Here is a 25,066-nt window from a genome sequence, read left to right as displayed (position 1 = left end):
TGTGCTAATCATGAGTTCTAAAAAGATGTCTCAGGAAGAAAAGACTAGTATTCTTGTTTGGAAGCAAGAAAATGTGTGTCGTACAATTTTATGCATCAGATTTTATTTGCAGGACAGATCATATTAGATGCATATCGTTAGCTAATCATGACTTCTAAGAAGTTGTCTCAAGAAGAAAAGACCAGTATTCTAGTTTGGAAGCAAGAAAATGTGTCTCAAGCAATATTTTTAGACACTAACAGGGCAGAGTTTACCATCCAGACTTTTTTTTTTTTTTTTTTCTCATTCCTCACCAGTTAGGTTTGGTCAGTCTAGGAAGACCAGTAGGGTAATTGATAAACTGATGAAACCCTAGGTTTTGAAAGACCCACCCCATCAGATAATCAGTCACTTTACTTGTCTTCATAGATCAACCAGACCCAGCTTATTGGGAAGAAAGGAGGTTAGAAGGAAGATAAAAGTGTGTGGATGGTATACTCAACTCTGCAAACAAGTCTTGAAATGTCTATTTTAGGCACATTCTCTTGCTTCCAAGCAGGCTATTGGCCTTTTCTTCTTAGGACTACTTCAGTTGGACAGCTGGAAGAGAAGAATTATCACTCAGAACAGAAATAGCAAAAATATCACCTGACACACGGCCTTAAGCAAAAGTTGCATCTCACCACTCGATTCCATGGGGTAACTGGGGGGGGCAAATCATATCAGCTGACATGTTTTAAAGAGACCTAAGGATTGGAGATGAAACGCTGATAAGATTAAAAGATAGAATTCAGTTGTTTTTTATTTTGTTGAAGATAATCTTGGAGATTTGCAGTAACGAATGAAACTTGTGGAGATTAGGGAATAGATGGAAGGAATGTAAGTCTGATTATGATATCTAATGACAGTAATACTTGGAAATTGGCAGTAACGAGTGAAGCTTATGGAGATTAGGTAATAGATATAAGGTATGGAAATCAAATTATATTTAAGGACAGTATTACTTACTGTCCTTTGTATTGCCATGAAAGCCAGCCAAATCTACCAGCTAGAACCATAGGTAATATGAGTTTGTCTTATTGGGGCAAGTGCAGGGCAGTTGAGGAGTGGATATTTGGTGTCATGAGTGTGTTAACTGTTCTTTGGGCATGAACAGTCGTGTGATGTGTTAAACTGATGTTTGTTACATTGAAGAGAAAGAAGATGTCCAGAGTGTGGATGAGAAAGTGTGACTTATACAGTTTATATCTGAGGAGTATTGTTTGCAATGGGTATGTCTCGTGGAATTGAGTTCAGGATTTGTATAGAGGATGGTTGTTTAGTGTTTCTCAAGTCTTAATGGTGTGCATATATTTTGTCAGTGGTATGTCCACAAACATAGAAGCTTTCCCTTTCATAAATAACTCTTTAGAACACATGACTCGCACAGCTCATTCTTCACATCTCTAAATTTTCCTATGATGAGCACTGTGTGCTAGCCCTGCCTTTTGGCAAAATGTTTGGAGCAGTAGTTGAAAGTAATAGGTAGGAACATTTAGACAGGAGCGTTAGGTGGAAACATTAGGTAGAAGTAGTAAGTAGGATCATTAAGCATGAGTTTAAATGTTTACATGAGAAAGACAGACAACAGGAGGCCTGATTGGCCCACACATAGGTTGTCTGGTTATAAAAAAAAAAAGGATTTTAACTTGACAAGAAAATGTAATTCTGCTCAGCAGTTTTTTAAGCTATCACTGACTTTCTGCTGCTGCACATCAGCCTTCCAGTGTCACCATTACCGTTGTTGCTTATACAGTTTATTTGTGGCATTTTTCTCAGAGTATACCTGAATTCATAAGATATTTGTAACTCATTCCAGTGCTCCATGCACCTATAGGAAAAGAAGCTTTTCCCACATCCATTCTATATCTTTTAGCTTTGAGCTTTATTCCATTTGTCCTGGTAACCATATTTTCTTGTACTTTGAAAAGATATTTGTGATTTACCTTATCGAACTTGTTCAGGCTTTTAAACATTTGGATTAAGTCTCCGCGAAGTCTGTGTTTTGTGAGGGAGAAGAGATTCAGTCGTTTTAGCCTCTCTTTGTATGCCAGATTTCTAAGGGATGGGATCAATTTTGCCACATGTCTTTGTATTTGTTCTAATTTTTCCTCACCTTTTTTTATAGTTTGGGGACCAAAACTGGACTGCATATTCAAGGTGTGGTTGTGCTAGAGAATTATTAAGTGTAAGAATTTTTCTAGTGTCTTGTAATCTATGTTCCTGGCTATGAAACCAAATATTTGGTTGCCTTTTTACGTGCTGCTTGACACTGTTTAGTGTATTTCAGATTGTTAATGACAACTCCAAGGTTCTTTTCTTCACTTACTTTAATTAAAGAGTTTCCAAATTGTTGTTTTAACATATATTCTTGTCTCCAAAGTGCATAACTGTACACTTTTGTTCATTAAACTTCATTTGCCATCTGTCTGACCTCTCTGCTAGTAATTTAAGATCTCTTTGAATCATTTTTCAGTCCCATCTGTTTGCAGCTCTTCCTCTTAGTTTAGTATCGTCAGCAGACTTGGAGATCTTAGATATGAGACCGAGTTTTAGTCCATTGATGTATTTTATGAAGAGAATTGGACCTAGGACCAACTCCTGTGGCACACCACTTTTTACATCTAGCTAACCTGAGTTTGTTTCATTTAACACTACTGGCTGCTTTCTCTCAGTAAGCCAGTCTCTGATCCATGTGCAGAGTTCTTCATTGATTCTGTGTTCTTTAAATTTATGTTAAAGTCTCTTGTGAGTTACTTTATCAAAAGCCTTTTCGAAATCTAAGTATACTACATCAGACAGTAATTTTCGTTTTGATTCTGATGAACAACATTAAAAAATTCCAGCATATTTGTCAGGCTGGACCTTGTATTGCGGGAACTGTGTTGATTGTCCAATATGATTGTGTGTTTTCTAGAAACGTGACAATTTTATCTTGTTTTATTTGTCAGTAGTCAGTGGGAACATAAAGTAGGAGCCTCTGCAAGCACTGCTAGAGTTCACCCTCTGCCAATGGCCTTTTAAGAGTGAGGCGTTAAGGCTAAGAAGCGGCACTGGAGTTCACTAGTTATGGAGACTATCTTGAGGGAGTTCCACTTGGGAATAGGCATCAGAGATATGAGATGAAATAGAGTGGTGTTTGCATAAATATATGTCTGGTAAGAGGCACAAGTATGCAGTCTGTTGTGGATGAGAGAGCTTGGGAAGTGAGTCAATTGTTGTTCACTGATGATACAGTGCTGGCGGCTGATTCATGTGAGAAACTGCAGAAGCTGGTGTCTGAGTTTGGTAAAGTGTGTGAAAGAAGAAAGTTGAGAGTAAATGAGAATAAGAGCAAGGTTATTAGGTACAGTAGGGTTGAGGGTCAAGTCAATTGAGAGGTAAGTTTGAATGGAGAAAAACTGGAGGAAGTGAAGTGTTTTAGATATCTGGGAGTGGATTTGGCAACGGATGGAACCATGGAAGCGGAAGTGAATCATAGGGTGGGGGAGGGGGCGAAAGTTCTGGGAACCTTGAAGAATGTGTGGAAGTCGAGAACATTATCTCGGAAAGCAAAAATGGGTGTGTTTGAAGGAATAGTGGTTCGAACAATGTTGTATGGTTGCGAGGCGTGGGCTATGGATAGAGTTGTGCGCAGGAGGGTGGATGTGCTGGAAATGAGATGTTTGAGGACAATATGTGGTGTGAGGTGGTTTGATCGAGTAAGTAATAATAGGGTAAGAGAGATGTATGGTAATAAAAAGAGTGTGGTTGAGAGAGCAGAAGAGGGTGTTTAGAAATGGTTTGGTCACATGGAGAGAATGAGTGAGGAAAGATTGACAAAGAGGATATATGTGTCGGAGAAGTGGGAAACCAAATTGGAGGTGGAAAGATGGAGTGAAAAAGATTTTGAGTGATCGGGGCCTGAACCTGCAGGAGGGTGAAAGGCAGGCAAGGAATAGAGTGAATTGGAATGATGTGGTATACCGGGGTCGACGTGCTGTCATTGGATTGAACCAGGGCATGTGAAGCGTCTGGGGTAAACCATAGAAAGTTGTGTGGGGCCTGGATATGGAAAGGGAGCAGTGGTTTCGGTGCATTATTACATGACAGCTAAAGACTGAGTGTGAACGAATGGGGCCTTTGTTGTCTTTTCCTAGCACTACCTTACACACATGAGGGGGGAGGGGGTTGTTATTTCATGTGTGGTGAGGTGGCGATGGGAATGAATAAAGGCAGACTATGAATTATGTACATGTGTATATATGTATATGTCTGTGTGTGTATATATATGTATACGTTGAGATGTATAGGTATGTATATTTGCATGTGTGGACGTGTATGTATATACATGTGTATGTGGGTGTGTTAGGCCATTCTTTCGTCTGTTTCCTTGCACTACCTCGCTAACGCGGGAGACAGCGACAAAGCAAAATAAATAAGATAATGATAATTTTTTAGTGGAGCAAAACAAAACACTGAATATAATCTAGTTGAGTTTGATGTTGCCAGGGCCTCTTCAGTTTAGTGCCCTTACTTTATTCAATAATCTGTGTGTGCTTTGGTTACTTCATCAGATAGATGATGGCCTTGGCAAAGAGAGCTTATAGGAAATCTCACAGCTTGATTATAGGTAAATCCACTTACAATTGAGATATTTTTCTCAGACTAGACTTCAGTGCCCATTGCAATCAAATGCATTTTGATGTTATCAAATACAAGTTCTGAGGAAGTGCATTGTAATCTTTAGGGAAAATTTAAGGAAGATTAATAGTACTGTCAATTTTTTTTCATTGTTTGAATTAAGTAGGCTGTTTACAACAGCACTAGACCCCTCTCATCCAAATCATTCCATAATCATATCCTGAGTAGATGTAAAAAGCTTACCCATGCCATACATTTCAGTAACTTGTACATCCTCCTACTCCCAATAAACAGGACACTGACAGAACATATACACACAGAGACGATCCAGCTAGCATTATACAGCCAGCCTTCCAAGCCAATTCTAAATGCTACCCCAATAGTACCCTCGTCAGAAAGTACTCTTGCCAGACATAAACAATGTCCCCTTTCTTTTAAAATTAAAACTGTCATTTGATTTCTTTCATAATTTATTTTTCCAGGCAGCAGTACCTGCATTCATCGACAAGGATGATCAAAGCAGTAGATGGTTAAGTGACATGTCAGCCAAGAACCTCTTGGAACCTCATTCACTCAGTGACATACAAGGTTAGACTCCAATTTCTTGCACTAGTTGTGTGTTTAGGATTCAAAAAGATATTTTAATCAGTAAAGTGGAAAGAAGCAAAAATGGGACGTAAAAAGGAATGTGAAGACAGGTATATGTATTAACAAAGTGAGATTTTGGATACTATCCTTTTTACTGCTGTATTGATTCATTATGGAGCACTAAATATCATATCCTTTGTGATTATCAAGCTCAAGCTTGCATTTGTAGTGATGAAAGAGTATTTTCTGTAGTTGCTGGAGGGCCTTAGTGATGTATGTGTGAATTTCCTTTCATAGATGTTAAAAGAGTTCAAACAAACACCACAAAGTTACTCTTGCTGTTCCCACTCAGGAGCCGTCCTTTTTCTTTTAGTTCCATCATATATGAACATCCGTCTTATATTAGTCATAAGTCTAATGGGGTTAGAGGGAGGAACACACTCTTAGTTATGCCCTTAACCCCTTTTGCTGCATGTATTGAACCTAAGCAATAGGCCTTTTATTTCTTATACCACATGAATTGCAAAATGCCACAGCAGTATAGAAATTTTTCCCTTCACTGAATTGTACCATGATATATGAGGTTCTTCAAACTAGAGTGCCATCTGGGAGTACAAAGAATGACTGCAAAGTTACAGCTCACAGCATTTAGCTGCTCTTTCCGTTTCCATGTTTTGAGGTTGATTTTATTGATTTGATAGAGAATGCTTTATGTGTTATGGATATATCTATTTATAAAGTATCTGTCTTCCGATACACTATTATGTGTTCATCATCTACCTTCATCAGACTTAACCTTAGTTTAGACATTGTGGATCTACCTTGTGTGGCCATGAGGGTTCCTCCTATAGGACAGACAAGATTCCTCTGTACCTGTGATTCTGAAAGTATATTGTTGTCATCAACAGGTTTTCCTCTAAGCCCTCCTCCTTTATGTGAATATGTACTTATGCTATAGGGACAAATCACAGAGGAGGAGAATGTAAGTTTACCTTTCCCTGCTTTCCCTTTTGTTTTTCAAAAAACTTTGTATCAGCTGTAAATGCTTTTGGGTTAACATCTGCAACCTTCAGAAAGTGAGCTTTCTGTGACTGAGTACTATTGCGTTTATGATGATGTCTTTGGTAGTCTTTGGTTGACTGAGGGTGGGTCCAGAATGAGAGAGCTGGCTGCTGTTTAGTTTTAGAGTATAGTAACAGGTCAGGAAATCCAGTAATGTCACTAGACATACAAGGGTCAGAAGGTCCTGGCCTTGATATTGTTAGAGTGAATATCTCATGCTCATCGAACACTGCCGTGGAGAGAAAGATTTTTTGAACATCAAAATGTACACTTTTTGTTTCACTGAACTTTGCAATACACTATACAACATTTTTCAAGTGACTGTACTTTTTAGTAGATACGTATGTATGGATCTGGAGAAATCACATGATAGGGTTGATGGAGATGTCTTGTGGAGGGTCTTACAAATATAAGGTGCAGGATGAAAGGTAGTAAAAGTAGAGAGAAATTTTTATCAAAAAGTGTAAGGCATATGTGTGAGTAGGAAGAGAGGAGGGCAAGCGATTCTAAGTGAAGGTTGGTCCACAACATGAGTGTGTGATGTCATCATTTTTTTTTTTTTTTTTTTTTTTTTTTTTTTTTTGCTGCTGTCTCCCGCGTTTGCGAGGTAGCGCAAGGAAACAGACGAAAGAAATGGCCCAACCCACCCCCATACACATGTATATACATACGTCCACACTCGCAAATATACATACCTACACAGCTTTCCATGGTTTACCCCAGACGCATCACATGCCTTGATTCAATCCACTGACAGCACGTCAACCCCGGTATACCACATCGCTCCAATTCACTCTATTCCTTGCCCTCCTTTCACCCTCCTGCATGTTCAGGCCCCGATCACACAAAATCTTTTTCACTCCATCTTTCCACCTCCAATTTGGTCTCCCTCTTCTCCTCGTTCCCTCCACCTCCGACACACATATCCTCTTGGTCAATCTTTCCTCACTCATTCTCTCCATGTGCCCAAACCATTTCGAAACACCCTCTTCTGCTCTCTCAACCACGCTCTTTTTATTTCCACACATCTCTCTTACCCTTACGTTACTTACTCGATCAAACCACCTCACACCACACATTGTCCTCAAACATCTCATTTCCAGCACATCCATCCTCCCGCGCACAACTCTATCCATAGCCCACGCCTCGCAACCATACAACATTGTTGGAACCACTATTCCTTCAAACATACCCATTTTTGCTTTCCGAGATAATGTTCTCGACTTCCACACATTCTTCAAGGCTCCCAGAATTTTCGCCCCCTCCCCCACCCTATGATCCACTTCCGCTTCCATGGTTCCATCTGCTGCCAGATCCACTCCCAGATATCTAAAACACTTCACTTCCTCCAGTTTTTCTCCATTCAAACTCACCTCCCAATTGACTTGACCCTCAACCCTACTGTACCTAATAACCTTGCTCTTATTCACATTTACTCTTAACTTTCTTCTTTCACACACTTTACCAAACTCAGTCACCAGCTTCTGCAGTTTCTCACATGAATCAGCCACCAGCGCTGTATCATCAACGAACAACAACTGACTCACTTCCCTTGTTTAATTTGTTTATGGATTGGGTAGTAAGGTAGGTAAGTGCAAGGGACTTGGAGAGAGGGGAAAGTATGCTGTGTGTAGGGTTTGAGGGGCCTAGGAAGTAAGACTTGTTGTTTGCTGATGACACAGTACTAGTGGCAGATTGAATTGAGAAAATGTGGAAGTTTGTGACTGAGTTTAGGAGAGTATGTGGAAGGAGGAAGTTGAGAGAAAATGTGAAAAAAAATTAAGGTTATTAGGTTTAGTAGGGCAATGTGACATTGGGGGTGGGATGTGAATTTGAACGGAGAAACTTTTGAGGAAGTGGAGTATTTTAGATGCCTAGGAGTGGATATGGCAGTGAATGGACCCATGGAAATAAAAATGAGTCAGGATGTATGAGGGGGCAAAGGTTGTGAGAGCATTGAGGAATGTGTAGAAAGTCAAGTCAGTATTTAGGAGGGCAAAAATGGGTATGTTTGAAGGTACTGTAGTCCCAGTGAGGTATGGATGCACGACATTGGCTGTAGATGAGGATGTGCGGAGGAGGGTATATGTCTTGGAAATGAAATGTTTAAAGACAGTATGTGGTGTGAGATGTTTGATTGAGTAAGTGATTAGAGGATAAGAGAATGGTGTGGTAATAAGAATGTGGTTGAGGGATTGGAAGAGGGTATGCTGAAATGATTTGGATATACAGAGAGAATCAGCAAGGAGAGGTTAACAAAGAGGGTATATGTGTCAGAAATGGAGGGGACTAGGAGAAGGGAAAGACCAAATTGGAGATGGATGGAGTGAAAAGGATTTTGAGTAATAGGGGCCTGAACATGGAGGGTGAAAGGCATGCATGAGATAGAGTGAATGGAGTGATGTAATATACTGTGAGTGAATGGAGTGATGTAGTATGCAGTGAGGGATATGCTGTCAGTGGGCTGAACTAAGGTACCTGAAGCATCTGGGGAGCCTGGCTGTGGATAGGGAGCTTTGGTTTCAGTGAATTACACATGACAGCTGGAGAACAGATGTGAGCAAATGCAGCTTTCTTGATTTGTTCCTTGTTCTGCCTCACTAACGTGAGAAGTGGCAAACATGTAAGCAAAAATATGTATGTAGTTCCTGTTCTCAATAAAAAAAGGTTTTTATCTCCCTTTATATACTGATACTTATCCCCTTTGTAAACTAAAAGCAATGGCATTTTTTGTCACATGACCTAAGGTTTCTTTATGTGTTAAGGATTGTTCTTTCTGCGCAGTTTATGACATGTTGATTTATCATTTATCATTTTTCTGCAGGTAGTCAGTATTCGTGTGTGGTAATACCCCATAGTCCTGGTGCAAGTGAAGATTTAGCAACATGTGGTGCTCTCGGCAGCATCCTCATAAAATGTCTAGCAGAGAAAAGTAAGTAAGTTATTCTTTGCCCAGTGTATGTTGGAGCTTGAAATTATTTTAGGCTACTAATGGACTGAAGGAATAAGATGATTCTGTAGTTTTAGTTTGTGGATGAAAACCGTATAAGGTGGATTTGCTAATTGTAAGTCAAAGCTTGGTGAAAGGAAAAATAGGTACATGGTATGTTAAAATGGATTGCATTTGTGTGGTAAAGTGATAGATGACTAGGGAGGATTTGGTTTTAGAGATAAAAAGATTGGAAAAAATTTAAGCATCATATAACTAAAGAAATGTCTAGGATAAACAGTGAAAAGGTCTGTAGGGCCTGGATGTGGCTAAGGAGCTGTGGTTTTGGTGCATTACACCTGACTGCTAGAGACTTAGTGTGGACAAATGTGGCCTTTTCTGTCTGTTTTCTTGGCGCTACCTTGCTGGCACAGGGATGGTGATGCTGTTTCCTGTGGGGTGAAGGCAAGCAAATATATGTTTGTGTATGTGTATGTATATATGTTGATATGTAAATGTACATGTATGTGCATTCATGTATATATTTGTGTATATGAGTCTGTTTCCTGGTGCTACTTCACTGATGTGGGAAATAGTAATCAAATATAATAAAAAAGAATATAGATAAAAAAGTAATAATATTAAGATCATGGAAAAATGTGGTTGCTGTGATAAGATTGTTGTCATGGTCATACTAGAAGAGAAAAGAGGCACTAATATCCCTGCTTATACTGAGAGTTGTGTCCCTAGAAAGGTTAGTATAAGCAAATTAGGTACAAACAATGTATGCTTTCAAAGTAAAAGAAGGATTCTATTCTTGTCTAGCACAAAATTTCTCTTGTGTGTTAAGGTTTCATTTATACATTAATACAGTTTTGTATTAATTGAATATTAGACTCAGAATTAACATTGTACAGGAGTGAACTGTACTCAGCAAATACATACATAAACAAATAGCTGGAAGAAAGGAAGCAGAGCCTTCCTTGGAATGGAGGATATCATAACTTATACAGGCCAGCACAGGAGGATGGTGGTTCCAGAAATAGTTTACCTACATTTAAAGAGAGAGAAGAAGCCTTTATATAGAGGAACTATTAAGAACCAGAATGAATTATTAGAATTACTATCATGAGTAGATTAACATAAAGCATAGTGAACAATGAGATGCTAACAAATGGATGGAAGGAAGGTGGTATCGAGGCAGCAGTCATATGTTTGAAAAGAATAAGCTTTTATTTTATAGATATTGGGAAATAGACCTTATAACCATAGGATTATATTCAACACTTGAATAATATGTTAAAAGTTTTCGAATGATGGTTGTAAGTTGACCTTGAACACCAATAACCCTGGCAATTGATAGGCCAAAGGCCTAAATAACTCTTACATAGGATTGGGGAGAGATGATATTACCTTTGTATCTCCTGCTTGTCATGGAAGTTGACTAAAAGGGTTGGGAATGGGAGCTGCAAACCCCCCCCTCCTTGCATCTCAGTTTCTAAAAGTGGGAACAGGAGCTACAGGAAGAGCATTCATCCTTCTTAAAGACTCAGACTAGGTTGTTTGGATGTAACCAGAATAAACAGGGAAAGAAAGATGCATGTTTGAGAAAGATGCATGTATGGGGGGAGGAGGAACCTGGATGTTCTGGCTGTAAGTGAAACTATGTTAAAGGTTAATGAGGATGAATAGTTTGGAAATGTCCAAGGGTAAAGCCTTTCATTCATATGAAGGTTAGGCAAAGAAGAGGAATGCTCTTCTGCTGAAGGAGGGAGAGTTTTGAGAAGGTGTTAATGAGTTTAAGGAAATGAATTCCAGTCTGATGTAGATGAGAACAAGACTGATTGCAAGAGGTGAGTGACAGTGCTTAAGTGCATTTTAGCAAGTGGAGGGAGGAAGAAAGTCAAGCATTTTGGGAGGAGATGTGAGTGTGTCAGTAATTTTGACATAAGGGATTGAATTTTGGTGGTTGGTAAGAGATTTGAATGTAAGAGTAGGCAATGTGAAAGTTAAGACTGTTGCTGTGGAGCATGAGGTGTTCAGTGTATATGAAAATGGTGAACAGCTCATGGAGTTGTAAGCTGAAATAGTAGTGATTGGGAATATCTTGTTTAAAAAAAATTTTCATTCGTAATTATATGTGAATGAATAGGATTAGTGGTGAGAGGGCATTAGTGGAATAGCTACAAATTAATAATCATGAAAACGACATATTTGCATGTGTATGTATTAAGAGGATCAGTTGGCAGGATGTTTGATCGGATCACTTATTTGTGGAGGCAGGTTTGAATATTTGTACTGGATTTAGGAAAGGAGGAAGTGACATGGCTGGGAAAAGAATGAAAGTAAGTGAGCTTTCAACAGAGATTTATATGCAGAAATACCTAGAAAGATTGGTTAAAGAATAGCCAAACATGAGAGTAAACAAAACTAGGAGAGTGGGCAAGGAATGGAAGGTATTTAAGAAAGCAGTGCTTTACTGCATGGGTGAAGTTTGTGGCATGGAGTAGGTGGGATATATGCATTTGAGAAAGGGCCAAAGTGGTTAAATGAAGAAGTTAAGTTGCTTGTGAAAGAGAAAAGATGTATGTGTGATGCCTGCAGGGATGGAGTGCAGTTGATTGGGAGATGTACAAGAGGGCTGAAAAAGAGGGCAAATAAGAGAGTAGTGTGAAGAGAAGAAGAGAATAAAAGGGGGCATCATTGAGGGAACAGATGGTGAAGTTGTAACAAGCAAGGAAATGGTTTGGGAGATGGAGTGAGTATTTTGAGTTACTGCTGAATGAGGTATATGATGCGCCGGTAGACACGAGTGTTTGTGGATTGAAAACTTGTAACCCAAATGTAGGTGAGGTATTGAGTAAAAACCAGAAACTGGGTCAGGTAGGGACATGAGAGCCACTGTATTGCTGGCTCATATGCCACCATCGCTATCCTTCTTGACAACCTGGTGGTAGTGCCTCCTTGGTCATTGTTGTTTGCAATCCACTGCCTTGCACCTGTGCAGTGTTCAGTGAACAAGGTTTGAGCCCTTCTCTTTTTATGTTAGAGTTGAGGAATCAAAGGCACAGTTGACACTAGTTTTTCCATGGCAGATTTTACAGCATTTCAAAAACCACTCTGTTGAGATGTAGGACTATTTTATTTTAAAGTACCATTGGACCAGCTATAAGAGTGAATCCCTTTTATGGATCTTTGTGCTGCAGAGGCCACCATGCTCTTCATGTGTTTTCCACAATTTGATTCAGAGGCATTTGGGTTAATGAGGTTTGATATAGTATTTTGAAGTCTATCTATCTATCTGTCTACCTATATCTCTCTCTGATGCTTGTTCCAAATGGAACTCCCTCAAGTGGGTGGCTACAGCAATAGTCTCCATAGCTAGAGAACTCCATTGCTGCTTCTTAGTCATAAGTGCCTCACCCTTAATAGGCCTCTGGCAGAGGGCAACTCTTGTGCAGTTTTTGCAGAGGCTCCTACCTAATGTTCGTACTGACCACTTTGAAGTGATGATTATGTAGGAAGTTTATGGAAGAGTTGAAGTTTTAGTAAAGTTTATGCTGTGAAGAAGAATTGAAAGTGAACTCAAAGTCCAGGTAATTCAAAAGAATTTAAGTGTAGATTGTGAAGGAAGTTTGCTTAATGGATTGTTTGTCCTATCTCTGATATATTGTTGTGAAGTCTTGACTTTCCTTGGTCAAGATGGGCAAAACATAATGATAATAGAGACAGATACCGTATATTAAGTAGAGGGAATTACAAGAATAGATAAGGAATGGCAATAGGAAAAAGTGAAAAATGAATTTTTGAAAGCCTTCAAGAAATACATGGCCATATAGAATGAATAACAGATCATGTGTTGGGCGAGAAGATATATGGTTGTTAATAGAACGCAAAAAGAGATGAATAGGTACCATGAGTAAATTCCTTAGGGCTAGAGGCACTTTGGATGAGAATGCCAGATTTTTGTTTATATGCACAAGAGTTGTTGTTTCTCTTATTAAGGTGGTGTAAGTAGAAGTGTTGCCCCAACAGATCAGCTTTACCTGAATAGTAGAATAATAAGAACTTGTATATTAACACCTAATCCTATAAAGCAGTTTAGCAATCTAGACCTGTTGAGATTTGATATTAGTGTTGAGAGGCTGTATCTATTCATGATCCAACCTCTATTCTGGGAATGTTATTATGGTTGATAGAGTCAATGAACCAAACTATCACATAAAGATGAGTAACTGAAAATTTACACTAATAAAATTCTTGGAATGCGTAGCATTTTATTCATGTGAATGTTACTAATATAAAGATGAAGTTGTACTCTAGTAGTTGGATAACCGCAACTCAGGGTTTAGGCAGATTTGTTTTGTTATGAAGTGAAAAATGGCTTTTGTCAAACATAAGGTCTTTATTCTTATGATACATCTGCTTTGGTGTCTTGGTGTTGCTCATTTAGTTTCACATGCTACCTGCATAATTGCTAGTAAATGTAAATTTTAGATGCTTATTAATTTTTCTAATCCTCAGAACCTGTGTGTGCTATTGGCCTAGGTGTGTGTGCATTATTATCAGCTATAAAGGGAGACCCTCAGCAATGGGCATTCAGAGATATTGCATTAACAGGGGTAAGAATCACTTAGTTTCTTGTAAATCATTCTCAGAATACTTGTGATAAAAGTATATTTAGAACCTTTCCTTATGCGAGTACTAACTCTCTAACTGTTCTGCTTAATTTTTGCATGGTTTTCAGTGCTTGCATTTTAATCCATCAATTTGGCTTTACTAGTTTTCCCTGTGTAAAGTTCCTATCAGCAAGAGAGAGTAATCTGTTTTGAAATTAGTGCCTATGGAATGATTAGTATTAATTCACTCTGTCTCTCAGATGTCTAATTTTTTTACTGTTGCTTATTAGAACAGTTTCATGTAGCATTTGTATTAACAGTGTCTTCATTTGATTTATAAAACATGAAAGTAACATCTGCAGGGCTATTACAGTTACTGAAGGAAGCCATTCTATATCATACACTAGTGTAAGACATGACACTGTCAGGCGTGCATTTCCATAAGCACTGTGTTGTAACAACCCCTTTTGATGGATTATTCACCCAATGGACATTCCTCAGGCATGCATTTCGTCCAGTATAAGAGGTCTCTTTGTATATGAATTCTGTATACCTTACCTCGTTGCCTCAGGATCCCTTCTATCATGCTTGTGATGCATTCAGGAAGCCAGTGTCATCCACTGGATAGGACCACAAGTCAAGAAGTGTGGTGATGCGTATGTTTTTGTGGGATGAGTGCAAGACAACTGAGGAGTAAGTTTCATCATTTTCGGTATGGAATTTCTTGTTGTGCGTGAGGAATCTTGTAATATGTTCAACTGTTTTGTAATTGAATTTTCCATTTAATCAAGCTAGCCATAGAAACAAAGGATTATCGGCCTCATTTACATACGTCCATTTTCTAGCTGTCATTGGTATACAGGGACCTCTTGATGTATGCTATTTCTAGAATAATGCACATGGTCTATTTACACCTCTTTTGATTTACATTGGATTAAGTTTGTAATAACCTTATTATCATTGGGTTGGCAGTATAGTGCTGTGGTTTTGCTAGTGCACTCTTGCTGTATTTGATAAGGATGACCCAAACACTTATCAGAGTTCAAAGGTGGTTCAGAATATCCTAGCTGAAATCAGGTGATTTAGAGAAATACACTTTGAGAAGACAGTGAAGGCTAAACAGACAGTACTAGATTCCTTCTTGAAGAAGAAAGGCTCTCATAAGGAAGACCAGCCACCTACATCTAGTGATGTGATACTTGAACTCACTGGACCATCACCACCCTCTTCCACAACTACATCATCTGACCCAAATGACCCCCTTCCCCAGTAACTCTTCCACTCATTCCTCTTTCGCTATCAACAACAGTTAGCAATTTAGGAGCAGCAGTAAACATACGTGTTGGAAGTAGGTTTGTTATTTTCTGTATTTATTAATGGAATTCTGTTTTCTGTTTTAATGAATAGAATCCCAGAGGTAGGGGAGAAAGAATTGTACCTCTTTATTCCCTACTTTTTGTAAAAGGTGACTGGAAACTCTCCCCTTCTTATAATTCAGTTTCTAAAAGAAGGAACTGAAGAAGGAGCTAGGCAGAGAATGAGAATGCTAATCCTTCTCAAAGGCTCAGGCTGGGATGTCTCATTGTGTGTGTATGTAACCAAGATTAGAAGAGAGGAGAGATAGGTAGTATGTTTGAGGAAAGAGACCTGGATGTTCTGGCTCTAAGTGAAACAAAGCTCAAGGGTAAATGAGACAAATGGTTTGGAAATGGCGTAGGAGTGAAGCCAGAGGTTGGTGAGAGGATGAGGTGAGAAAGGAGTGGCACTACGTCTGAAGCTTTAGTTGTGAGAATGTGTGAAAGAGTGTAATTAAGTGAATTATATGTTTGCTGTAGGTAAAAATGAAAGTGGATAGTAAGAGATAGGTGTCTATGGCCTTGAGAAGAAAGATCATGATAGGCAAGTGTTTTAGGAGCAGCTGAGTGTGTCAGTAATTTTGATGCAAGAGACTGGGTGATGGGTTATTTGAATGCAATGAGTGATGTGGTAGTTGAGGGTATACATGGGGGGTATTCAGTATTATGAAAGGAAATGGTGAACAGCTTGTGGAGTTGTGTGCTGAAAAAGGACTGATGATTGGAAATACTTGGTTTAAAAAGAGGTTTGGATGGTATTGCAGTGGAATTTATTAAGAAAGGGGGTGACTGTATTGTTGACTGGTTGGTAAGGGTATTTAATGTATGTATGACTCATGGTGAGGTGCCTGAGGATTGGCGGAATGCGTGCATAGTGCCATTGTACAAAGGCAAAGGGGATAAGAGTGAGTGCTCAAATTACAGAGGTATAAGTTTGTTGAGTATTCCTGGTAAATTATATGGGAGGGTATTGATTGAGAGGGTGAAGGCATGTACAGAGCATCAGATTGGGGAAGAGCAGTGTGGTTTCAGAAGTGGTAGAGGATGTGTGGATCAGGTGTTTGCTTTGAAGAATGTATGTGAGAAATACTTAGAAAAGCAAATGGATTTGTATGTAGCATTTATGGATCTGGAGAAGGCATATGATAGAGTTGATAGAGATGCTCTGTGGAAGGTATTAAGAATATATGGTGTGGGAGGCAAGTTGTTAGAAGCAGTGAAAAGTTTTTATCGAGGATGTAAGGCATGTGTACGTGTAGGAAGAGAGGAAAGTGATTGGTTCTCAGTGAATGTAGGTTTGCGGCAGGGGTGTGTGATGTCTCCATGGTTGTTTAATTTGTTTATGGATGGGGTTGTTAGGGAGGTAGATGCAAGAGTCTTGGAAAGAGGGGCAAGTATGAAGTCTGTTGGGGATGAGAGAGCTTGGGAAGTGAGTCAGTTGTTGTTCGCTGATGATACAGCGCTGGTGGCGGATTCATGTGAGAAACTGCAGAAGCTGGTGACGGAGTTTGGTAAAGTGTGTGGAAGAAGAAAGCTAAGAGTAAATGTGAATAAGAGCAAGGTTATTAGGTACAGTAGGGCTGAGGGTCAAGTCAATTGGGAGGTGAGTTTGAATGGTGAAAAACTGGAGGAAGTGAAGTGTTTTAGATATCTGGGAGTGGATCTGTCAGCGGATGGAACCATGGAAGCGGAAGTGGATCATAGGGTGGGGGAGGGGGCGAAAATTTTGGGAGCCTTGAAAAATGTGTGGAAGTCGAGAACATTATCCCGGAAAGCAAAAATGGGTATGTTTGAAGGAATAGTAGTTCCAACAATGTTGTATGGTTGCGAGGCGTGGGCTATGGATAGAGTTGTGCGCAGGAGGATGGATGTGCTGGAAATGAGATGTTTGAGGACAATGTGTGGTGTGAGGTGGTTTGATCGAGTAAGTAACGTAAGGGTAAGAGAGATGTGTGGAAATAAAAAGAGCGTGGTTGAGAGAGTAGAAGAGAGTGTTTTAAAATGGTTTGGGCACATGGAGAGAATGAGTGAGGAAAGATTGACCAAGAGGATATATGTGTCGGAGGTGGAGGGAACGAGGAGAAGAGGGAGACCAAATTGGAGGTGGAAAGATGGAGTGAAAAAGATTTTGTGTGATCGGGGCCTGAACATGCAGGAGGGTGAAAGGAGGGCAAGGAATAGAGTGAATTGGAGCGATGTGGTATACAGGGGTTGACGTGCTGTCAGTGGATTGAATCAAGGCATGTGAAGCGTCCGGGGTAAACCATGGAAAGCTGTGTAGGTATGTATATTTGTGTGTGTGGACGTGTGTATGTACATGTGTATGGGGGGGGTTGGGCCATTTCTTTCGTCTGTTTCCTTGCGCTACCTCGCAATACGCGGGAGACAGCGACAAAGTATAAAAAAAAAAAAAAAAAAAAAAAAAAAAAAGAGGAACATACACAAGTATACGTATGTGACTAGGAAAGATGGTCATCAGGCATTATTGGATTACAGATTAATTGATAGGCAGGTAATAGGGAGACTTTTGGATATAAATGCACTGAGAGGGGCAGCTGATGAGATGTCTGATTACTTTTATGTGGAGGCATGGGTAAAGACTTGTAGGAGTTTTGGGAAAAGGGGAAACACTATCTGTGAGAAGAGAGTGGTGAAAGTAAGTGAGCTTGGAAAATAGACTTGTGTGAAGAAATACCAGGAGAGATAGAGTATAGAATAGCAAAAGATGAGAGTAAATGAAGGAAGGGGAATGGGTGAGGAATGGCAAGTTGCATTTGGAAAGTGGGAGGTGGGCACATTAGAAAGGGTATTGAGTGATTGTATGAAGAAGTGAAGTTACTTGTGAAAAAGAGTGCAAATGGGAGTTAAGTGAGGATCAGTAAACATTAGGGGGAATAAAATGTTTTGGAAGGAGGCTAATATTGTGATAAAAAAGAACAAATAGGAACATCAGTGAAGGTGGCAAAAGGGGAAGTAAAAGCAGATGGTGATGAAGAGGAGGAGATGGAGTGAGTATTTTGAAAGACCTCTGAATGTGCTTGATGATAGGATGGCAGATGTAGGGTGTTTGAATCGGGGTAGTATGTAAAGTGAGAAAGTCATGGAGAGTGGTTTGGTGAAGAGAGAAGAGGTAGTGAAAGCCTTACTAAAGATGAAATGTAGCAAGGGAGCTGGAGTGGATGGTATTAGTGTTGATTTATTAACTAAGGGTATGAATTTTGTTGACTGGCTTGGTAGGACTTTCAGTGTATGAATGGGTAATGGTGAGGTGCCTAAGAATTGGCAGAATGCATGTATAATGCTATCGTATAAAAGCAAGGGGGATAAAGGAGAGTGTTCAAATTGTAGAGGTATAAGTTTGTTGAGTGTGCTTGTTAAGGTGTATGAGAGGGTAGTGATTGAGAGTGAAGCATATACAAAGTATCAGACTGAGGATGAGCAGTGTGGTTCCAGAAGTGTTATAGGATATGTGGATCAGGTGTTTACAATGAAGAATGTGTGAGAAATACTTAGAGAAATGAATGGATCTGGATAAAGTATATGATAGATTGATAGAGATCTATTGTGGAAGGTCTGAAGAATTTATGGTGTGGGAGGAAAGTTCCTAGAAGCAGTGAGTCACCTCCCCTTCCCCCTAAGGGTCTAAGGCATGTGTACAAGTAGGAAGAGAGGAGAGTGAATGGTTTTAAGTTAAGGTTGGTGTGCAACATGGATGTGGGATGTCACCAAGGTTGTTTAATGTGTTTATGGATGGACTGGTGAGGAAGGTAAATGCAAGTTTTGGAGAGAGTGGTGAGTATGCAGTTTGTAGGGGATGAGGGGGCCTGGGAAGTGAGTCATATGTTATTTGCTGATAATACAGTACTGGTGGTAGATTTGAGTGTGAAACTGCTGAAGTTGGTGATTGTGTTTGGAAAGTTGTGTGAAAAGAGAGAGTTGAAAGTGAATGAATAAAAACAAGGTTGTGCAGTGGTAGCATCATAACCAGTGAGGCTGGGAGGTGCTGTTACTGTGGTACAGGCTCAAAATTGTAAAAAGTTCTGAATTTCAATGCCGTAAGTGGATATTTTACTTTTCTGGAGAATCCAAGGCTCAACCCCATCTAGTGGTGACCTCGTTGCTCCACCCTTAAGGGTGAAACAGATGGGTTATGGGTTACACCATCACTGAAATAGTAGGCAATAGTACTACTGTAATAGTTTTTATTTTTTTTAAGTATAGACATGAGGTGTGTTGGGACTCAATTTTTTGAGACAATTTGGGAGTCTCACTGCCTCTGAGAGACTCTGTGCTGGAGATACCCTCTGCCAGAGGCCTGTCAAGGGTGAGGCACAAAAGGCTGAGAAGCAGCACCAGAGTGCGCCAGTCATGCTAGAGTTAAAGGGATGAGTGATTGAAGATGATGGCACTGAATGTAATTGGAATGACTAGTGAGAGTAAAAGGAGGGAATTTGTTGACAGATTTAAAAGTTATAGTTTGGATGTGCTGAGGATTGGTAAAACCCATATCCTTGGCCAGGGTATATTAAGTGAAACTGGGAGTGAATGCATTATGGGAGAGCTTGGAAGGAATGGTATGAACAGGAGTGAATGAAAATTATCAGGGAAGAGGCAAAGAAGGATGTGCAATTTTACTCTCACCAAGAGTATGGGAGAGCGCTACAAAGATAGATGGCATGGATCAAGAATAGGGTTGGTGGAAGAAAATATTGGAATTGTGAAGTATGCATGGGTATACGTATATATACCTGTGAATATGAAGACTGCATGTCAAGGATGAAATGAAGCAATTCTAGAGAAACTTGAATGATTATATTTTTGAGATGGAAAGAAAAGTGGTTGTAATGGGTGATATGAATGCAAATGTGTGATGTGATGAAATTGTTAAGATAGTTGGTAAATGGGGATTGCATGGAGTGAATGAGAATGGAAGTTATCTTGTGGATGTCTGTCCTGAGAGGGGTCTATTCCTTGCAAACACCTTTTTTCAGCACAAGATGATCAACTTGTGTATGTGGATGAGAAATGATGGAAGAGAAATCAAAAGGGTTTGATTCACAGTATGGCAGTGGATGAAAGGTTGAGAAGGGCTGTGGTGGATGCTAGAATTATGAGAGGATTCTCTGGAGACTGACTTTTTTGCATTTCATATCTAGGTGACAATCAGGGAGAAGTGGTGGTATGGTTTAAGAAAGAATGGAGAGGTGAAAGTGTTGGCAAATGAGATGAAACAGAAAAAATGCAAGGAGTATGAAAGGAGTGTGACTGAAAGTTTAGATGGAAGTGCAGTAAATGTAGGGATGCAGTCATGTGTAAATGAGGTGGTTAATATGTTTCAATGAAGACTGTTAAAGTTTGTAGAATTAGTAGTTGGATACAAGGTTGTGAGATAAAGGGATGAAAAGGGGAGTGGATGGTGGATGATGAGATTAGAAATACTTTGGAAGAAAAGTAAAGGCCTTTGATATATTGCTTGAAAAGAATATATTAATGGAAGGTCAGCAGAGGAGGAGGGAACAATATAAGATTTGTAAACAGAATGTTAAGAAGCTGATAGAGGAGGGCAAAGAAAGAGCAAATGAAGATTTTGGAAGAAAGTTGAGTCAGAAGTTTAGGAAAAATAAGAAATTGTACTGGAAGGAGGTGAAAAATGAAGAGGTGGTTGTAAGAGTGGAAATGAACGATGTGGTTGTGAGAGTGGAAAAGTTAATGTGAGAGGTAAGGAAGGGGAGTTGCTGAATCAAAAGGAGGAAGTGAAAGGAAGATGGAGAGAGTATTTTGATGAACTGAACAATGTGGGAGAAGGTGAGCCAGTAGTTGTTGCATGCATGGGTATGGAGTATGGAAGGAAGAGGATACAAGTGCAAGGGCCTATAGCAAGAAGGGAAGTTAAAGGGGCAATATTGAGGCTGAAGGTGGGAAAGGAACCTGGAACGAATGGGACTACAGTTGAAATACTGAAGTATGGAGGAGAAAGTGAGATATGTATTTTTTTTTTTTTTTTTTTTTTTTTTTTTTTTATACTTTGTCGCTGTCTCCCGCGTTTGCGAGGTAGCGCAAGGAAACAGACGAAAGAAATGGCCCAACCCCCCCCATACACATGTATATACATATGTCCACACACGCAAATATGCATACCTACACAGCTTTCCATGGTTTACCCCAGACGCTTCACATGCCTTGATTCAATCCACTGACAGCACGTCAACCCCGGTATACCACATCGCTCCAATTCACTCTATTCCTTGCCCTCCTTTCACCCTCCTGCATGTTCAGGCCCCGATCACACAAAATCTTTTTCACTCCATCTTTCCACCTCCAATTTGGTCTCCCGCTTCTCCTTGCTCCCTCCACCTCCGACACATATATCCTCTTGGTCAATCTTTCCTCACTCATCCTCTCCATGTGCCCAAACCACTTCAAAACACCCTCTTCTGCTCTCTCAACCACGCTCTTTTTATTTCCACACATCTCTCTTACCCTTACGTTACTCACTCGATCAAACCACCTCACACCACACATTGTCCTCAAACATCTCATTTCCAGCACATCCATCCTCCTGCGCACAACTCTATCCATAGCCCACGCCTCGCAACCATACAACATTGTTGGAACCACTATTCCTTGATGTGTAATATAGCATAGAAATAGACATTTGTGCCTTAGGATTGGATGATAGCTATTATTGTTCCATTATTCAAAGAAAAAGGTGCTATGGATATATGTAGCAGTTAAAGGGGAATAAGTCTGTAAGAAAGTTAAGTTAAGAAAGTTAAGAGTAAATGTGAATAAGAGCAAGGTTATTAGGTACAGTAGGGTTGAGGGTCAAGTCAATTGGGAGGTGAGTTTGAATGGAGAAAAACTGGAGGAAGTGAAGTGTTTTAGATATCTGGGAGTGGATCTGTCAGCGGATGGAACCATGGAAGCGGAAGTGGATCATAGGGTGGGGGAGGGGGCGAAAATTTTGGGAGCCTTGAAAAATGTGTGGAAGTCGAGAACATTATCTCGGAAAGCAAAAATGGGTATGTTTGAAGGAATAGTGGTTCCAACAATGTTGTATGGTTGCGAGGCGTGGGCTATGGATAGAGTTGTGCGCAGGAGGATGGATGTGCTGGAAATGAGATGTTTGAGGACAATGTGTGGTGTGAGGTGGTTTGATCGAGTAAGTAACGTAAGGGTAAGAGAGATGTGTGGAAATAAAAAGAGCGTGGTTGAGAGAGCAGAAGAGGGTGTTTTGAAATGGTTTGGGCACATGGAGAGAATGAGTGAGGAAAGATTGACCAAGAGGATATATGTGTCGGAGGTGGAGGGAACAAGGAGAAGAGGGAGACCAAATTGGAGGTGGAAAGATGGAGTGAAAAAGATTTTGTGTGATCGGGGCCTGAACATGCAGGAGGGTGAAAAGAGGGCAAGGAATAGAGTGTATTGGAGCGATGTGGTATACAGGGGTTGACGTGCTGTCAGTGGATTGAATCAAGGCATGTGAAGCGTCTGGGGTAAACCATGGAAAGCTGTGTAGGTATGTATATTTGCGTGTGTGGACGTGTGTATGTACATGTGTATGGGGGGGGGGGGTTGGGCCATTTCTTTCGTCTGTTTCCTTGCGCTACCTCGCAAACACGGGAGACAGCGACAAAGTATAAAAAAAAAAAAAGTCTGTAAGTATACCAGGAAAAGTGTATGCAAGGATGTTCATTGATAGAGTGTTGGAAGTACCTGAATGCAGAATAAATGAGGAGCAAGGGGGTTTTAGGAAAGGAAGGGAATATGTGGATCCAATTTTTGTGGTGAAAATGACTTTGGAAAAGTATCTAGGAAAAGGCAAGAAGTTGTATGCAGTTTTTATGAATCTGGAGAAAGTGCATGACAGAGTCAAGTGGAATGCTTTATGGGATGTGTTAAGGATATGTGGGCCATGGAGACATCTGTTGGATGGAGTGAAAGCCATATATAGAGTAGCTAATGCATGTGTTAGAGTGGATGGAGAGTTGAGTGAAAGTTTTGGTACACATGTTGGTTTGTGGCAGGTCTGTGATTTTCTGTGGCTTTATAATATATATATGGATGGAGTGATAAGAGAGTTGATAACAAAACTAGGGAAGAAAGGTGCATAGATGGAATATGGTAGTGAGGTATGGTGGCTAGTGACAAGCCTGTTTGCAGATGATATGTTGTTTTCTGAGAGTGTAGTGGAATTACAGAAAGTTGTAGGTGTGTTTCATATGTGTAAGCATAGGTGATTAAAGGTAAATGAGAGTAAAAGTACTGGAAGGTAATAGAGTGAAAGTATGATTTTTTCAAAACACTATAAAGTGAAAGAAGAAAGTGTACTAAACTGTATTGTAGATATGGGGGGGGGGGGGGAGACTGGAAGAGTTGAGAGAATTTAAGTATCTAGAAGCTATCTTAGGCATGTTTGGTGATATGGAAGGAGATAACGGGAGATAGCAATACAGGGTAGAAGAGTCTCTGGTTCCCTCAGTAGAATAATGAAGGGTAGAGGTGTAAGTATGGAATGGAAACAGAATGATTCATAGAAGTAGAGAATATAGGCTGTGGAATTGAGCTATTTGAGAGGAACATATGTTATAACTACATGGCAGGGAATGCAAAGAGAATGAATTGTGTGGTGGTAGAGTGGGTTAAACATAATGCTTTGTTGAATTTTGGAGTTGTAGAGTGGGTTAAGCATAATGCTTTGTGGTGGTTTGAGCTTGAGGAAAGAATACAAGACTGGGAGTTTACAAGGAGAGTGTATGATACTACAATTAAAGTGTTTGATTTGATAGTAAGACCACCTGTGACATGGGGAAATAGAGTGGAAGAGTACTATAGGGAGAGAAATGGTGGAGAATGGTGGAATAGTTTATGTGAGGGAGGCATGTAAGGACAGGGATAAGTGGAGACTTTTGCTGTGGCCATGTTCTTCATGAGAATTGCTAGAGGGAAAGGGCATCAGGGATATAGATAGAGGGACAGATTAGTGTTTGAATGGAAAAAAATTGGAGGAAGTGATGTATTTTAGATACCTGGGAGTGGACATGGCAGTGAATGGAACATTAGAAGTAGAAATGAGTCAGGATGGGTGAAGGGGGTGAAGGTTCTCAGAGCAGTGAAAGGGATCGTGATCTGGTGTGAGCAGAAATGGGTATGTTTGAAGTTATAGTCCCATGGATGTGAGTCATGGGGTGTAGATAAGACTAGAGGAGGGTTGGTGTGTTGTAAATGAAATGTTTGAGGACAACCTATGGTGTAAGATGGTTTGATCAAGTAAGTAATGAAAGGGTAAGAGAGAGATGTGGTAAAAAAGGAATGTGCTTGAGAGAGCTGAAGAGGGTGTGCTGAAGTGGTTTGGACATGTGGAGAGTGAGTATAGAAAGGTTGTCAGAGAGAATATATGTGTCAGAAGTGGATGGAACAAAGGGAGAGGGGGTGGGGGGGAGACCAAATTGGAGATGGAAGGATAGACTTAAAAAGATTTTAAGCAATCAGAGTCTGAACATGCGTAAGATTGAGAGGCAGAGAGGCATGCACGGAAAAGAGTGAATTGGAATGATGTAATATACAGGGGTCAGTGTGCTGTCAATGGGCTGAATGAGGGCATGTGAAGTGTTGAGTAAACCATGGAAAGGTCTGTGAGGCGAGGTTATGGATGGGGAACTGTAGTTTTGGTACATTACACATTACAGCTACGGAATGGCTGTGAGCAGATATGGCCATTCTTCATCTGTCCCTGGCACTACCTTGCTGTTGCAGGATTAATAGAATTAATAGAATTCATTGTACAATATGTATGTCATAGTATTTTGTATTTCCTGATGTGTATATACTGTAGATTTTCACTGGTATAATTTCGTTATTGCCTTATTTGA

At 40.0% G+C, this 25,066-nt stretch overlaps 1 protein-coding gene across 2 annotated transcripts in view; it reads left to right on the top strand.

Moving 5' to 3' along the window:
• Window positions 1–25,066, top strand: part of LOC139745689 (glutamine amidotransferase-like class 1 domain-containing protein 1) — a 68,798-nt gene that overhangs the window by 8,078 nt on the left and 35,654 nt on the right. For both annotated transcript variants that reach the window (XM_071656120.1, XM_071656119.1), the window contains exons 3-5: window positions 5,124–5,229; window positions 9,116–9,223; window positions 13,745–13,842. In XM_071656120.1, the coding sequence (XP_071512221.1) occupies window positions 5,124–5,229; window positions 9,116–9,223; window positions 13,745–13,842 (312 nt within the window). The remainder of the gene's footprint in view (window positions 1–5,123; window positions 5,230–9,115; window positions 9,224–13,744; window positions 13,843–25,066) is intronic.

This window comes from Panulirus ornatus, chromosome 62 (genome assembly GCF_036320965.1).
Source record: "Panulirus ornatus isolate Po-2019 chromosome 62, ASM3632096v1, whole genome shotgun sequence".
Lineage (NCBI taxonomy): Eukaryota > Metazoa > Arthropoda > Malacostraca > Decapoda > Palinuridae > Panulirus > Panulirus ornatus.
The sequence above is the reverse complement of the archived record's forward strand: the minus strand, read 5'-3'. Positions and strand labels throughout refer to the sequence as shown.